Genomic DNA, 15,725 nt, shown 5'->3' with positions numbered 1-15,725 from the left:
TTGACCTTTGACCTTGCATAAAATTTTTAGCTCCACTCCGATCGATGCGGACTTTTGACATTTCATGTATAATGATGTTCTTAAGGTCTGCACCAATTTTCAGCTTTATGGGAATTTTTCCGAACTTTTGCTCTTTTTTGGTCTATTTTGACCGGGCTAGTTCTTTTGCAACTGGGCTTTAAATTGGGCTGAAATATTCTGCCCAATCTAAGGCCTATGAGCGAACTAACGAACTTATGTAAAAGTTAAACAATATTTAGGTTCAAACTTTGTTATATACTGTCAATATATGGCTGTAGCATTATGAAAAAAATGAAAAAAAAAATTATTTTTTGAAAAATTCAACTTTTAGCACATTGCTTTCAAACTTTCGGCGTCATGCACGAACTGAAGATTTCAACTTAGAATTTTTTTATTATTTTTGCCGAATTGAGAATACTAAGCTACAACTTTTGAGAGGTAACGTGATTCCGAAATAAAGAAAATTGATTTTTTGAACCATCCTAACCTGCAGCCCTTAGTGGCTTATCCAGTAAACAGTAGAGATCCTACTGAATTTTTGCTGGGGGGCCCACAATTTATAGATCCAGGCCTGGGGGGGGGGAGAGGGTTAGAGATGAGTACAATACAAAGAAATGATTTCAAAGGAAAATGCTTTCATTTACTTACGCTGCATAAGATCTAATTTGAGATGAAGAAGCAACCACAGCGCAGTTCAAAATCTGCTTTGCATGACTATTCGACTTGCATCTTACTGTACATTCTTTCTCCGCCAGATGATCCATTCTTCAATACATAGCAAGAATATGACTTTCAAAAGACTCTTTTCTATTGTTTTTTAATAAAATGGACCACATAGGGTTTTGTGCGCTTGTCAAAATTTCACGTAACAAAATAAATTAAATGCAAATTATATAATTAATAACAAAATATTAACAAAAAAATAACATTTATAAATTTATTTTAGCACCCCACATGGGGGATGCTATGCCTAAGTAATGCTTTAGAAAGCCATAATTGTAAAATGGACCCTGAAAAAACAAAAGAGCATAAAATGTACATTATTTGAATTTAATATCAAACAAGAATATTTTTTAAACATTTTACTCAGAATCTAAAATAAAAATTAAACTGACAAATACTTTTAAATACATCAAATTGCATATAAGCAACAATTTTTCTGCATTCAAACAGGATCAACATTAACCTAAACCTAAAAGCATAGAAAACTCCTACAAGGACATAATAAGTGAGTCATATAAGTCAAGAGGGGTAAATGAAGCTGTTGCCCCCTCCCAAAATTAGAGTTGCACTATTAAGTAATTTATAATCTAGTGTTTCTCCCAGATATTTTTAGGAGGGCACTGCGCCCTGCCCCATTTAACGACCTCTGTATCTTTCAATGAGCCCACTTTACCATTTGAAATTTTCAAGTACATAATTTGATCAAAATAGCTTGAAAATGTAATCAACCTTGGCCTTGAAAAGTTAATTCCATCCTTGTCTACCAGAATGACATATAATTAAGGTTGGAAATGTTCAATATCATAAAATAATGATTGCTGAAAAAAACCTGAGGATGTATAAGCATATAGTATCATGGTTTGTATACAAACTGAACTTTTTTTTCAAGGAGTATTCAAGAACTTTTCAAGGATAAAATGATCTTTTTCAAGACTAGTTAAGACTATTTGAATGATTTCACAATAATTTAATAAGTGCCGATTAAGTTCCAGTTCATATACAAGTATCAGCGTAAGACCCCTTTACATTGACATTATGAAAGCTTCAAAATCAATATTAATTGGGCAGTGACTACCACTGACCTAAACTAGCAATAAACGAGTAATATTTGAAAAAATAAAGCCTTATGAACAGGGTTGTTTGGTTAAAACCACGTTGGTTTAAATTATGGGTTAAACCACAGTTTAAACCAAGTGGTTTTTTTCTAAAACGTTTTTTTTGAAAAACGTAATTGTTTTCTTGCAAAAGTTTTCATGAATTTTACATATTATTGCAAAGAGTAAAATATAACTCATGCAAAGTAACTAGCAAAGCTTTATAGATAAATTACAGATTCAATACATTTAGAAACCTATATTTTTTAAGGTAATGCAAGTTAGCTAAATAGATTTTCTTTTGTTTTTTTCTTTTTTTAAATCAATGCAGCTATCCTATTAGAAACATAAATATACAAGGCAGACCAACTAAGTTATCTAAAACTACATGGAGAAAAATCAACATAGCTCTTTTCTTATTTATTCAATTATCATTAATTTTCAGACTTTTGCATTTCAAAATAGCCCAAAAGCGTATTTCAACCAAAACTTCATTTACTACCTAATTTGCTTGGTTACTTAAGATTTATTGAGACAGATAAAATACCATTTAAGCAATGCATAGTGTACATAAATTTTAAAGCTAGAATATTTAAATGACAAGAGAAAAAAAAATAGCGAAAGAAGTCCAAGACCAATTAGAGTAGGCATAAAATTGTGCTTATACCTGCACACTTTTTGCATCCCTGATCGACAATGCAGTCAGAGCAAGAAAAGAAAATATCGGAAATTATGAAAACAGAAAATATTCATGCAACTCAGTGCTTTTATAAAAAAAATTAATGCTAAATTTTCACCTTTCAAAGAACTATTTTCAACCCAATATAACAAAAGAAGTCTCATGTATTAATGGTGGAAGAATCAATAAACATAATTTTTTATGAGTCTTCATTATAAAAATATGTTAAAATTTTTTTCATACTGAGGCTTTTAATTAATTTTTTTTTCTTTGATAAAATATTGTATTACTAAATCATTAAAACAGGAGAAATCATATCGACAATGGAAAACATAATGATTTTCTCACAACCTACTTATCTTTTTTTTATAATTGTGTTGTCACTGATACATTTTAGGTAAACAAATTATATAATATGTAACTTTTTTTTTAAATCTTTAAACAAAATATAAGTTTTTACATATTGTATTTCTTAATAATAGTTAAAGATTTTCAAACGATATTCTCGTACAGAAATCTACAGATGAGAAAATGAAATTACAAGATTTTACTCTTAATTATTTAATTAATTACAAAGAAATTAGGTACAAATATGAATATTAAACATTTCTTAACAATTAATTGATAAAATCTTCATGATTTTTCTAAAATAAAATTGTTTTTCTTACAAATAGTGTTCAAACCAAATAAACACGGTTTAAGAATTTTTTTTTTTTTTTTAACCAACCCTACTTATGAAAAAAATCAGTAATCAAAAGAAAATTCAAAAGTAATTTTAAAATTCACTTCAAAATTTTTGCTGTGATTAAAATTAGAAAACATAATGATAAGACATTTTTCCAATGCATTTTTGCTTTGTACTTGCCATGATTTTCGATGTGCATATTATTTTGGTATTTGATACATCATTTTTAGTCACATGCAATTCAAGAGTGAGATGATTTGAATATGTAGATTCAACAAATAACGGTGATAATTGCTGCGGTCATTTATTTAATAATTTGAATCAATTTAATAAATAAATAACTGAATGAAGTTTTAAAATGAAGAATAAAATAAGCAGATTTGAGGTAGTAGTACATGTTAGTTTCCAATTTTTAAAATAATTGAAACATTTACAAAATGCAAAAGGATTGAAATTTCAAACACTGCACGCAATTGTTGGCGAAGCGGGATCTCCATGTTGGCAAGTTTTTAAAGAGAAGATTTTTATAGAAAGAAAAATTAAGTGCGAAAATTGAGCACGTGGAAGCCTTAAATAAGTCAACACTTTCAGCACACTAAATTTGATGCCGGTTTTTCAGAAAAAAAAAAAAAAAACCCAAACTAATCCAATGTTTTTGAAAAAAAAAAAGTTTTCATAGAAAACAAATAAAACCAAGGAAACTTCATCAAAAAAAAAAAAAAAAAAAAGAAAAAAAAAATCCACAATTTTTTTTAATGAACCTACTTTTTAATAATAAATCACAAAATTCAAGGACTAAAGAAACATTCTAACATTTTCAAGCACTTGAAAATGAAGCTTGATTTTAAGCAGTTTTCAAGGTTTTTAAAAAATGTACGAACCGAACCAAGCGCGTGCAAAAATAAATAATATTGCCTTTTCTACTGCAAAAGTCTTTTTGAGCAAGTACCACTAATTGAATTGAAGTGGCCTTTATCCTGGAAGTACCCTGCATCTTTTTTGATCTGGGGAAAACACTATTCTGTAACATAAACAGGTCGAAATACACTAATATTTTTGTAAAAGAAACTCTGGGTAACCTATCAGAGGATAACAGCTATTAAGGGGCTGTCCAAAAATGATATAACTTTCTTTCAACATTTTTAATCCCCCTCCCTCCATTTGCCACACTTTACCTTAGCCCCTCCCTCACTTTGTCACATGTCATAATATTTTTCATAAACATATTCATTCCAAAAAAAAAAAAAACAATGATGTTCTATTTCTTGTTACCCCCTCCCGTTTGTCACAATTTCACAAATCCATCCTGGCTCTGGCCAGTTTAAACTCCTTATGTAAACAAATATATTAAGTCAATTTATAACTACTTAACATTAACTGGTAATTTTTATATAAAATAGGCAACTAAAAAAAAAAATACTTGGATATTAAATTTTACAGTATTCTAATTTCTAAAAGTTAAAGTATGAAACATTAAATATCGTTTAAAAATAACCTAATTAAACCTTTAACCAAGGTATAATAGCGTAAAGTAGTCGAGCAATGATTTAATTTTTTTCCACAATTTAAGCAAAATTAATTAAAGCAGCTTTAGTACAGGGACTCACTGGCAATGTACCTATTGCATTAGAAACCTTTTCTGTTGTTAATATTAATTGGGAAAAAAAGTTCACCTCATGATTAGTAGTACTGGGCAAACTATAATATCAATTATTTTAAACATACTGCTAGAAAAATTGTTAATAAACGCAGTTTCACAAACAAAACTTGTTCTTTCAATACTTGATTTTAGCAAAACAGGTTTCAATTGGTTTTGAAGAAAATTTGTCTAAATGATTGTGCGGTGAACTATACCGACTTTTTATCACTAATACAGTAAGTCGAACCTAGACAAAGTATCGTCAATGCAAAAGTAACCCAAAGTTTTGCTACTGCGGCCCTGAACTGAAGCTGTACTTATCTTTTACACGATTTTAATGAAATCATATTTCTTTTTGCAGTATAACTTTGATATACCCCCCCAAAAATTATGCGCCAAATCTGGCACTCCCTTTGGACTTTTTAGGATTGCTGTTTCTTATTTTTGTGTTGCCAATTTAGGTTTTTTCAGCTTTTAGGTTTTTGCTGTTGCCAAATTTAGTATTTTCTTGTATTTTGTACCATGAGTGAGAAGAAAAAGTCGCCAAATTTCCAATTTGGGGGGGGGGGGGTATATCAAAGTAGTTCCCTTTTTGCTTTAGTATTTGATTACTTTGAAGTATATACTTCAGTTCCACAGCAAAACATCAAAAAACATTTTGTTTAGTAACTATGCATGGAGAATTGAGAATTGCAAATATAAAATTAAAAAAAAAGAAAGAAGAAAAAATACTCATCTTTTTTTATATAAAGTTTTCACGACCAACTATTTCAAAATAATAATTTTCTTAAGTGTAAGGTTGTAATATGATACTCATTGACAACGTGCAAGAAAGCATTCTTATTCATTTTTCTTAATGTAGAATTATTCAGTTTGCATTTTCATTAATATTTTTCGAACAAGAAAATAACGACTAAAAGAGAGATTAATCAAAGCCAAATAATGAAGGTTAAAAATTATATGTCAACTTACAATCTAATACCAGCAGTCAAAGATCATGCGGCACTTCTGAGAGCGAGAAAAATCTTGAATAAACATTTCTGCAAATGTTGCTTTTGTTGACACAGCTTTTTTGATACGACTTTACTTCAAAAAATATATAAACGTCAAATATGAAAAAGTTTTAATGAATTTTTTGCAAAAGTACAGTCAGAAAAAAATTAAACTATTAAATAATAGATGGCTTAGCTATTTAACGAATTACAAATATGATGCAGCAATCAGACCAGTAGTTTTTAGAGAGAAAACACTAATTATATGATATTTATTTTGCTAAATGTAGCAGAAATATGAATTACATCGACAAAAGTAGAAGTGAAAGTTTTTTTTAAATCAGCGATAAAACACATGACCGTGTGAGAAGCACAATGGCTCTACTCGATCTCGTTACTTTCGACGAAAGATAAAGTGGGTTATAAAATAATTTCACAGCCTAAATTAGGTTGAACCTTGAAAAGGTAAAGGATTTCAAGTGTCATGTGGAATCATTTTAACACTTAATTACAGTGAACTGCGTGCTAAACGCCTGACCTCCATTTTCAAATGATAATGACACGTCGATTTTCTACATTTTTGTTTAACGGAAAAGACAACACAAGGAGGATCGAAGTCAAGATCTCCTGTACTGCCAAAGGCTATTATTAGCAAGCTATGTATTAAGTACGACCACGACGTTATGGTCGACCTTATTATTTTGGGCTTGGTGCGGAGTCGCTAGAGTCCCTAAAATACAACAAGGGATTTTTTTCATACAAGGACTGTAGGGGTGTTTTTGGAAACAAGGATCGGTCGTATTGGCCAATCCGGTAGTGTTTCATGTTTTGATCGTAACGCATGTGACTTTCCCATCACGATAGTTACGCTTTGATTGGAGCGTCGTTTGCTGCTGAAAGCTGAACTAGCACTACCGTGGTGGAACACGAGCGTTCGGAAATGAAAACTACGTTTTCATATAGGGACTCTAGTTCTACCAGGCTCCCTAGAGAAATCCCAGATACGTCATAACCACACCGGACTAACCACGCGGTTTAACCGGTGGATTATTTCCGAACGCAGACTAGGAGGCGCAAATCACAAGGGATTTAAAAACATTACCGCATCAGGCGTGGATCCAAAGGGGGAGGGGCAATGTGAGCAATTGCTCCTCCCTGGAAAAATCAGTGACGCTAGTAAGAAGGGGGCTTCGAAGGCGTGCCCCGACTACTACTACTTTCAGCTACATAGACCCTAAACATTCAGAAAGATTTACTAAAAAATTATGTTGATAAGAAACATTGTTCCCAAAAGCACAGACAAAAAAAAAAAAAAAAAAAAAAATAGTAACTCTCCCCCCCCCCTCCCTTCCCATCATCTCAAAAGAAAAAAGCACTAGCTTTAACCTAATCTCTGAGCAAACAGCAAAACATTTCCCGCGCACTTAATCACATTAATGATTGTAAACTTTTGTTTTCCGCTTAATTTAACGTTGTCTTTCTATTTTTCGTTAGTGTAATTACATGTTGGTTTTGATTTGCATTATGTTTTCGATAGTTTCCACTCAATTAAGTTTCATGCATAGAAATTAGTAAATAATTTGTATATAATAGTAGTTATGTTGTGACGCAAATGTAGATTTGTAAACGAATAATTAAACATCAAAAAGAAAGAAAGAAAGGTATTTGGAAAATTTGTCTGTCTCATTCACCAATTTATTTGTCTCAACTCAACCTGTGTGGAGTGGGGCGCTTCTGTACCTCTTTAGGGGGCGTAATATCCACAACTTATGAGTCTTTCCTCCAAATTTAGTGAGAAAATTTTGGAATTGGGTACAAAAGAAAGAAAGACATTTTGAAAATTTATTTGGTTCATTCACCAGTTCTCAATCTGCGGGGAGTTGGTAGCGTACCACTAGGATCGCAATATCCACATTTTTCCACACACATGAGTTTTCTTTAGATCCACGTCCCACTTGGAGGAGCAATATTCGTAATTTATAAATTTTCCCTCTAAATTTAGAAGGAAAGTTTTGGAATTGGGTACAGAAGGAAGACATACAGAAAAGTTATGTGGTTCATCATTCACCAGTTCTCAATCTGTGGGGAGTGGGGACCGTTAACCTAGGGGCGCAGTATCCTCAACTTACGTGTTTTCCTGTGAAATTTAGGGAGGAAGCTTGGGAATTATTTATACAAAAGAAAAAAAAGATATGTACTTAGAAAAAATTATTTGTCTCATTCACCCGGTTCACCATTCACCTCATTCACCACCTGTGGGAAGTGGGTCGTTTCCGCGAACCTCTAGGGGTGAAATATCTGCAACGTATAAGTTTACCTTCTAAACTTAGCGGGAAAGTTTGGGAATTGGGTACAAAAAGAGAAAAGACATTTAGAAAATTTATTTGGTTCATTCACTGGTTCTCAGCACCCCCTGTGAGAGCGATATCTGCAACTACATTTATTGGGAAAATTTTGGAATTGGGTACAAAGGAAAGAAAGACATTTGGGAAGTTTATTTGGTTCATTTACCGATTCTCAATCTGTGGGGCGAAATGTCTGCTTTTTAGTGTCTTTCTAAATTTAGGGAAAGTTTTGGAACTGAATACAAAAGAAAGACATTAAAAAAAAAAAATTTTTTTTTGCTTCATTCACCGTTTCCTAACCAGTGAGGAGTGGGGCGCGTCTCCCGGGGGGGGGGGGAGGAGTGCAATTCTCACGATATTCCGTTCTCATAAACAGCGGATACAAAAATTTTTCATGTAAGCGGCATTTGATTTTAATCATTTAACCTTTACTACGTATCCCGGTTTCACATGTTGATTACAAATGTTTCGGTCATCAATTCTGAAACATTTTCGCGATAGAACTCTGACCCCCCTCCCCACCCCCTTACTATTATCGAAGATTATCGAAAGTTGCGCTTTTTAACATTCAGTAACAAAAAAAAACACTGCTGGGGAGGCCATCCTTTAACCTCCAAACATCATCGAAGATCGTCAAAATTTGCATTTTTGCCAATACAATTTCAAAAAATTTCCGGGAGAGAGTTTCAGAATTCCATCTCTTCATCTAATCGTTAAAGTTGGCTTGCGATTGTGTTTTTATTTGTGACTTTAATTTTTTAAAATGTCCGGGGGAAGGGCCGAGCCTTTCTCCTCTCTGCCATCACCGAAGATCGTCAAAAATTGCGTTTTTGGAACTTTAATTTCGAAAAATGTTCGGGAGAAAATTCCAAATCCAAACTCTTACCCTAGCGCCTAACGTCATCGAAGAGATACTACAATTAAGTCTTTAGAATTTCAATTTCGACAAAATGTTCAAGGGAGAACCTATTAACCTAGAAGATCGTCTGAGATAGCGTTCATGAAAATTTTTTCAACATTACGTACCAATAACATATCTGGAAGTAGACCGCGGAACAACTCATTTCCCTAATATCATCAAAGACAGTTTTAAATTACACTCTCCTTATGTGACGCAACCAGAGGAAGGAACCACAAGGCCCGTACCTACCTCAGAATCCTGAATTGTTTTTTTTTTTTAGAAGTATTTTTTCTTACCGAAGGAAAGAAATGAAAATTTCTTGTTTAATTAAAAATACATTCTTTGTTTATTGTGCGATCTTGGAGAACCCTTTAATAGAGCTCATCTGCGTCGAAACGGGGCACTTTGCGGCCAGTGGCGGCGCTAGGCGTCGGCAACCGCCGACGGCCTCGCAAAATTCTCAGAAGTAAATTCTGAGAAGTTTTAAGATATTTCCATATTTTCGATTGAAGCTCTCTTATTAAATACAACAGACGCAAAAGTAATCAAAATAGTGCGTGCAGGAGAGACTGCATAGAGCCAGCCTTAGCAAATGTTTGGCCCAATTCTGTCGGGGCCTGAATTAAAAATATTCCGTGGCAACAGCTTATTGATCAGCTAACTCAATTTCCCCACCTCCCTTTCTGTTTTCCCTTCTTTTCAGTTCTTGTCTTTTTTCTCTTGTTCCCTAAGTTCATCTAAAGGTAAGAAAATACTCAAAATGCTGCTCCTCCGCACTTCCCCCCCTCCACACACACACACACACACACACACACACACACACACACACACACACACCGAAAGCATTATGGAGCAACTGAAATTTCATTTCCAGATCTTAAATTTCGCGATATTTCCAGCTTAAAGCCTCCAAATACTCAACAACATCGAAACCGCCCATACCGCCTTTCTTTTATATCATAAGCAATTAGGCTTTTTAAACTACATTAACAAAAAGTTTAAGTGGAATGGCTCCTGAATATAAAACATTGCTAAAGTTTTTAGGACTATAATTTTTAAAATTTTTCGAGGGAGGAGCTCCCTTCCTTCCCGTAAAATCTTCAAAATTTCTCTAAAATTTCGTTTTTGAAACTTCAATTTCGAGAATTTGCAGGAGATTGATTTTGACCAATTTTATTTATTTATTTTTTAAAGAATTGATCTGGGACAGTCTCTGACCCTAAAGTCAATAAATATGGCCTATAATTGCGTTTTTATGGCTTCAATTTCTAAAAATTTCCACCGAGACCCCATGTACCTTTTTTCCCTTAACATCAGTAAAGAAAGCCTAAAATAGCGTTTTTAAACTACAAATTTCAAAATCTTTCCGGGGGAGAATCCCCGTGCCCCCCTTTCTATCAGGTAGTTTTCCCCCCGTCAATGTGCCGCCTCCCCCCCCCCAAAAAAACTTCTTTTTGACTGCGGTACTAGTCACGAAATGTTTTTGTCCTAGCAATTAAGTGAATTTGAAACCCTAAGTAACAATAGTTAGTATAAAAATTAATTCCATGAATTCAATTATTTGTCTGAGAATATTTTATTATTAAAAGGGCCTCTCAAAACTGCATCGCCTACGTCTACTTTTGCTCTCTCGCCGCCACTGTTTGCGGTTCTACCGACTTCGAGACGATCCAGTATTGGAGAGCCAGAGAACGCCTGAGGCAACGACTTTTGTCAATTTCTGTTAACTTATTTACGGTTCTACACGTTTTCATGTTTTTGTTCTATAAGTGTATCCTGCCTTGCCATTAGAAAAAAAAAATATTCGAAAAATTCCTGGGGCCCTTGAAATCTGTCCCTCTAATATCAATAAAGAATGACGAAAATTGCGTTTTTAAAATTATAATTTTGCTAGTTTTAAGTTGATGAACCTCTGAATTTCAACCTCTAACACCATTCAAAAATGTTTAAAAACTTTGTTTCAACGACTTCAATTTCGAAAAACTTCCAGAGGAGAGCCCATTAACTTTCCTTTCTTTAATATCTTCAGATTGCCAACAATTTCGTTTTTGGAGCTTAAACTTTGAAACATTAGTTGGGGGTGGTATATTGACTCAGAAAATAGATCGCTGACATTTCCTGAGCCCCATTTTTTTTTTTTTATCGTCAACAAATGCGGTCTATAATCATGTTTTTAAGACATAAATTACAAAAAATTTCAGGGGAGGGCCCCGAACCTTTGCTTCCTTTAACATTACCAAAGATCGTCTCCCAGTATTAACCTCCCAACGGTCCTGTTAGTTTTTGTATGTGTGTATATATGTCTGAGGGAAAATTTTTAAAAGTGCTTCTCCCCCTCCCCCCGATCCTAATAGAAAAAAAATCTTTTTCAGATTGTGCACCTGCTCTTCTTGGAATTTCAATTTTCGGGAGAGAGTTCTGAACCCTGTACTTTCCCTTACGACAATAAAGATGGAATGCAATCGCGTTTTTAAGGCTACAATTTCAAAACATTTTTGAAGAATCCCTCCTACTTCTCTAAGATCGTCTGAAATTGTATTTTTTGAATTACAAAATCGAAAAATGGTCGGTGGACAATCCCTCAAAGGATCACCCCCATAGCCTCTCCCTTACGTCCGCGCTTGCCCTTTCCATTTTTGCATTTTGTTATTAATGCAACACTAAAACAACCGTTTACCCTGAAAATGTTACCTGCATCAATTACTTTTATTGCAATAATAAATCATAATACATTATTCTAGTTTTTTTTTTATTTTTAAACTAGAGGGAGGGGAGGGATGGCACCACATATTAGCGTCCTAGGTCTCCCCCGTTCTGGGAACTCCACTATAAAATCACATTATGTTCTACGTTAGTTTATTTAAATTATTTATCGTTTCGAATAGCAATGCATTTTTGCTTAATATTTTTTTCCCCTAATGGATATCTGAATGTTCAAAAGTAAAGACGATGTGGATAACAAACAAATATGGAATTTTTCCTCTTAATGAAATCATTATTGCGGGGGGGGGGGGGGCGTCAGATGGGTGGAGGCGCCGAAATTGGAAAAAAATTGCCCCCTCCTGAGCCGAATCCTGGATCCGTGCCTGTACCGCACACATACGCTTCTGCTCTGCTCAACAAAATAAATATCTATGTAGTATGCAGTAACCGTTTTACTTTTGAGGATCTCCAACGGATCTTTGAAGTCTTAAATTTTATTATGTGTTTGAAATTCTACACGTGGGCAGCTATAAAATACTATTAATTTCCACTTAAATTAATTTTTATTTCGTACAAAGAAATACTAGATAAATTGTCTGTTTATGTTTACAGTTTGTAAAGGTGCTTCCGTCTGTGTAATTTCTTCGGTAGGATCGAGTCGGGAGGAATGGGTCAGCGCTGCAATTGTGCCGAAATAAAATGTGAAAAATTATTTCCAGCTTTTCAAGTAAATGTAACAGTTTTAGACTCTTGCTTCTGCATCTATTGAACTAGTACGAAAAAAATTTTCACGTTTTGTTTCAGCATGAAGGCAGAGCTGTCCAATTCCTCCCACTGACCTGTTGCTTCAGCAGGTCCATTATACCGACTCACCCCTACTCATCTTTGAAATTCTAATGAGAATAAATCATATTCTTAATGTTGTTAGCCCTATAGATGGATTTTTTTTAAAAAATACGTTGTGCCTTTACCCTTACGGCAGTACCTTTCGTCTTAAATTTTCTACTTCGACCGGGATTTAATTGGGTAAAAAAATTGAGATATGTATCAGCATTCGAGGATCAAAAGAAGAATAATTCTTATCCGTATCCGCGGATCTATATTATCAACGATCTGGCACGAGTTTATATGCAAGGGCGTATATAAGGGAGGGGCTGAGGGGGCCCGGTCCCCCTCCGAAATCTGGAATTTTTTTTAAAACTAAAGGTAGTTATTATTTGGTTTCAGTTTGCTCACTGATAATTTAAAAACTTTAGACTACAAAAAAAAAAAAAAAAAAAAAAAAAAAAAAAAAAATATGATAGTGCTAATAATACTTATAATACGTTAGATCAGGGATTTCCGAACTGGGTGCCGCAGGAAGAGGTGAGGGGTGCCGCGAAGTGCCCATGGTAATAATATGTACATAAAACTAGACAAAATGCCGTGAGAAAATTCTAATTTTTCAAAAGGTGCCGCAATAAAGTTTGAGAACCCTGCGTTAGAAAACACTAGGCAATGGTGTGGAGTTCAGAAGGGGTCAGGGGTTCCGTACCCCTTATTCAGGAAAAGAACGCGTCTTGGGAAAGCGAAGTTATTTTAACAAAAATAAAAGCAATTATAATGTTGGGGAAAAAAACTCGATGCTTTCAAAAAGAAATTTTTAAATTAAAAATATTTAACAGATGCAGATTATTGCTTAGCAAATTAAGTTCCCGTCTCTTTATTTCAAGCCCCCTTTTTTCCCCCTAGTCAGTCTGAAAAGAAGGGTTTTCAAATGTTTCTATCCTTCACTCTCGTCCCCTGCAAGAAATTTAAAATAAGTTTTAGTTGTTCGATTGGAGTAATAATGGAAATTGATGTTCTAAAAACGCATTTGTTTAGGCACTTTTCGACCATCAATTCCAAAACATTTCTGGAGGAAGGTCCCCGAACCAATATCCTTTCACTTAACGACCAATTATTTTTTAATTAAAAAAAAACAACCGCCTTAAAAAAACACACAGGAACTAAAGCAAAAACATAATTGGTCACATTTACATACTATTTCCTACCCAAACCTATAAATCAAATTTATTTTACAATTCCAGTACAAAAATCAACTAAACTAAACATCAAATTATAAAATAAACACTGATTTTAAATACTATACCAGAAATTGTTTTAGTACCTAACTATATACGATTTCTTAATTTTTAATCACCTTTTGAAGTCAGTGCCTCCTATAAACTAGTACCTAATCTGCTGAAAACCCACCGAATCTAAGCTAAACAATAATTTAATTAGCACGAAATTAATCTTTAAAACCAAACCTAGTCAGTTACAATAGGTAGTAGGATTTCAATTTTGAAGAATTTCGGAGAAAGATCTCTAACCGCTTCTAAATGCCTCCAAAGATAACCTAAAATTGAGTTTTACCTTTCAGGGAAGGATTCTCTCTTCCTTTCCAAAATTTGCCTAATGTTGGGGGAAAATCTGAATTGCTTTTGAAAAGAAGTTAAAAAAAGAAAATCAAAAGTTGCTGACTACTCATCGGGTAATCACGCTAACGTTACCAAAACCGCTAACATTTCCAAATATGGTCCACAACCACGTTTTTAAGACTTCAATTACGAAAAAATTTCCGACGAGGCTCCGACTGCTCCCGTATGAAATCTGAAAATGAAAAAAACCTACAATTTCGAAAAATGGAGAGTATTTAAATCCCTCTCCTTAGTATCACTGGATATCTCTTTAAAACTTCGTTTTTTAGGACTACAATTTCAAACTAGTTTTTGTGGAGAACCCCAGAACCGCCCTGCCCATAACATTATCGAAGTTAGTCTGAAACTGCGTTTATAGAACTTCAATTTCGAAAAAATTGAGAAGAGGGGTGATGAATTTCGCTCTTTTATTTTTTTTTAAATCAACCAAGAGGGCAATTTAAGGAAATCCTTTTCCTTTCATTATACTAATGTCAACAAATAGCCTATAATGGCGTTTTTAAGATTTCAAATTCTAAACATTTTCGCAGAAAACCTCCTGAATATTTCCTCCTCGTAGCATCACCAGAGACCGTCAAAAACTGTGTTCCTAGGACTACAATTTCAAAAAATTTATTCCCCCCGAGGGTTTTTCCCCCTTCGAGGGAGGGAAGGGGGAAAAATCCCTGGAACCCCCTTCCATCCCTCGTTAGAAGCGAGAGTTTAAGAGTGTTCTCCTTTTATTTTTTTGGTTGCGACACTGGGTGACAGTATGAAGTCGTTGCCCAACCTAAAAAAAAAAAAAAAAAAAAAAAAAAAAAAAAAAAAAAAAAAAAAAAAAAAAAAAAGAGAATTAAAAAAAAAAAAAAATTAAAAAAAAGGGAGGGGGGGGGGAGGGGAACTGATCGTGGTTTTGGGCCCCCTCCAAAATAAAAACATATATACGCCTCTGTTTATATGTCTCATACTTTTAATTTTTCAATTATTTTTTAAAAGGTTTATAACGGGCAAGTGGTTTTGAAATTTTTTTCAAGGGTACATTGAAAAACAACAAAACCTGTTTTAATCTGTAAGACCTTTATTTCTGCAACCGTTAGTCCTGGATGTATACTTGAAATTGCAAAAATGTTCAAAATCAGATGCAGAGTTAAGATGTTGAAAGTTTGAAATAAAAATAAAAATGAGTCAAAAAATGCAAAATTTAACTTTTTATACGAGCCCTAGGTCCCATAATTATTATTTAGAGAAATAATCTCCATTGAAACTATTACTGACACACACACACACACACGCACACACACAAAATGATATTTGAGCCCGTATAAAAAGTTAGATTTTGTATTTTTTGATTTATTTTAGTTCTCACTTCAAACTTTCAGTTTTTAGAAAATGAATAAAAAAAATATAAAAAAATGTCCTCTTAAATAGATAATCTCCCAAAAAAACTAAATCGTCTGCACAGCTCCTTCTTTCTCTTCAAAAACAAAGCACTCCGAATTTCT

The 15,725-nt window shown here is 33.7% G+C and overlaps 1 protein-coding gene across 2 annotated transcripts in view; it reads right to left on the bottom strand.

Annotated features, from left to right (window-relative positions):
• The window catches only part of LOC129225586 (inhibitor of Bruton tyrosine kinase-like), a 52,335-nt gene extending 46,182 nt beyond the window's left edge, over positions 1-6,153 (bottom strand). Inside the window, exons 1-2 of one of the 2 annotated variants that reach the window (XM_054860040.1) lie at positions 5,814-6,153; positions 670-1,031 (exon numbers count right to left, since the gene is read on the bottom strand). In XM_054860040.1, coding sequence (XP_054716015.1) covers positions 670-785 — 116 coding nt within the window. In that variant the 5' untranslated portion in view covers positions 786-1,031; positions 5,814-6,153. The remainder of the gene's footprint in view (positions 1-669; positions 1,032-5,813) is intronic. The other variant, XM_054860041.1, reaches the window with a different exon arrangement.
• Positions 6,154-15,725: the final 9,572 nt, after the last annotated feature.

This window comes from Uloborus diversus, chromosome 7 (assembly GCF_026930045.1).
Source record: "Uloborus diversus isolate 005 chromosome 7, Udiv.v.3.1, whole genome shotgun sequence".
Lineage (NCBI taxonomy): Eukaryota > Metazoa > Arthropoda > Arachnida > Araneae > Uloboridae > Uloborus > Uloborus diversus.
This window is presented reverse-complemented; position numbering and strand designations above follow the sequence as displayed.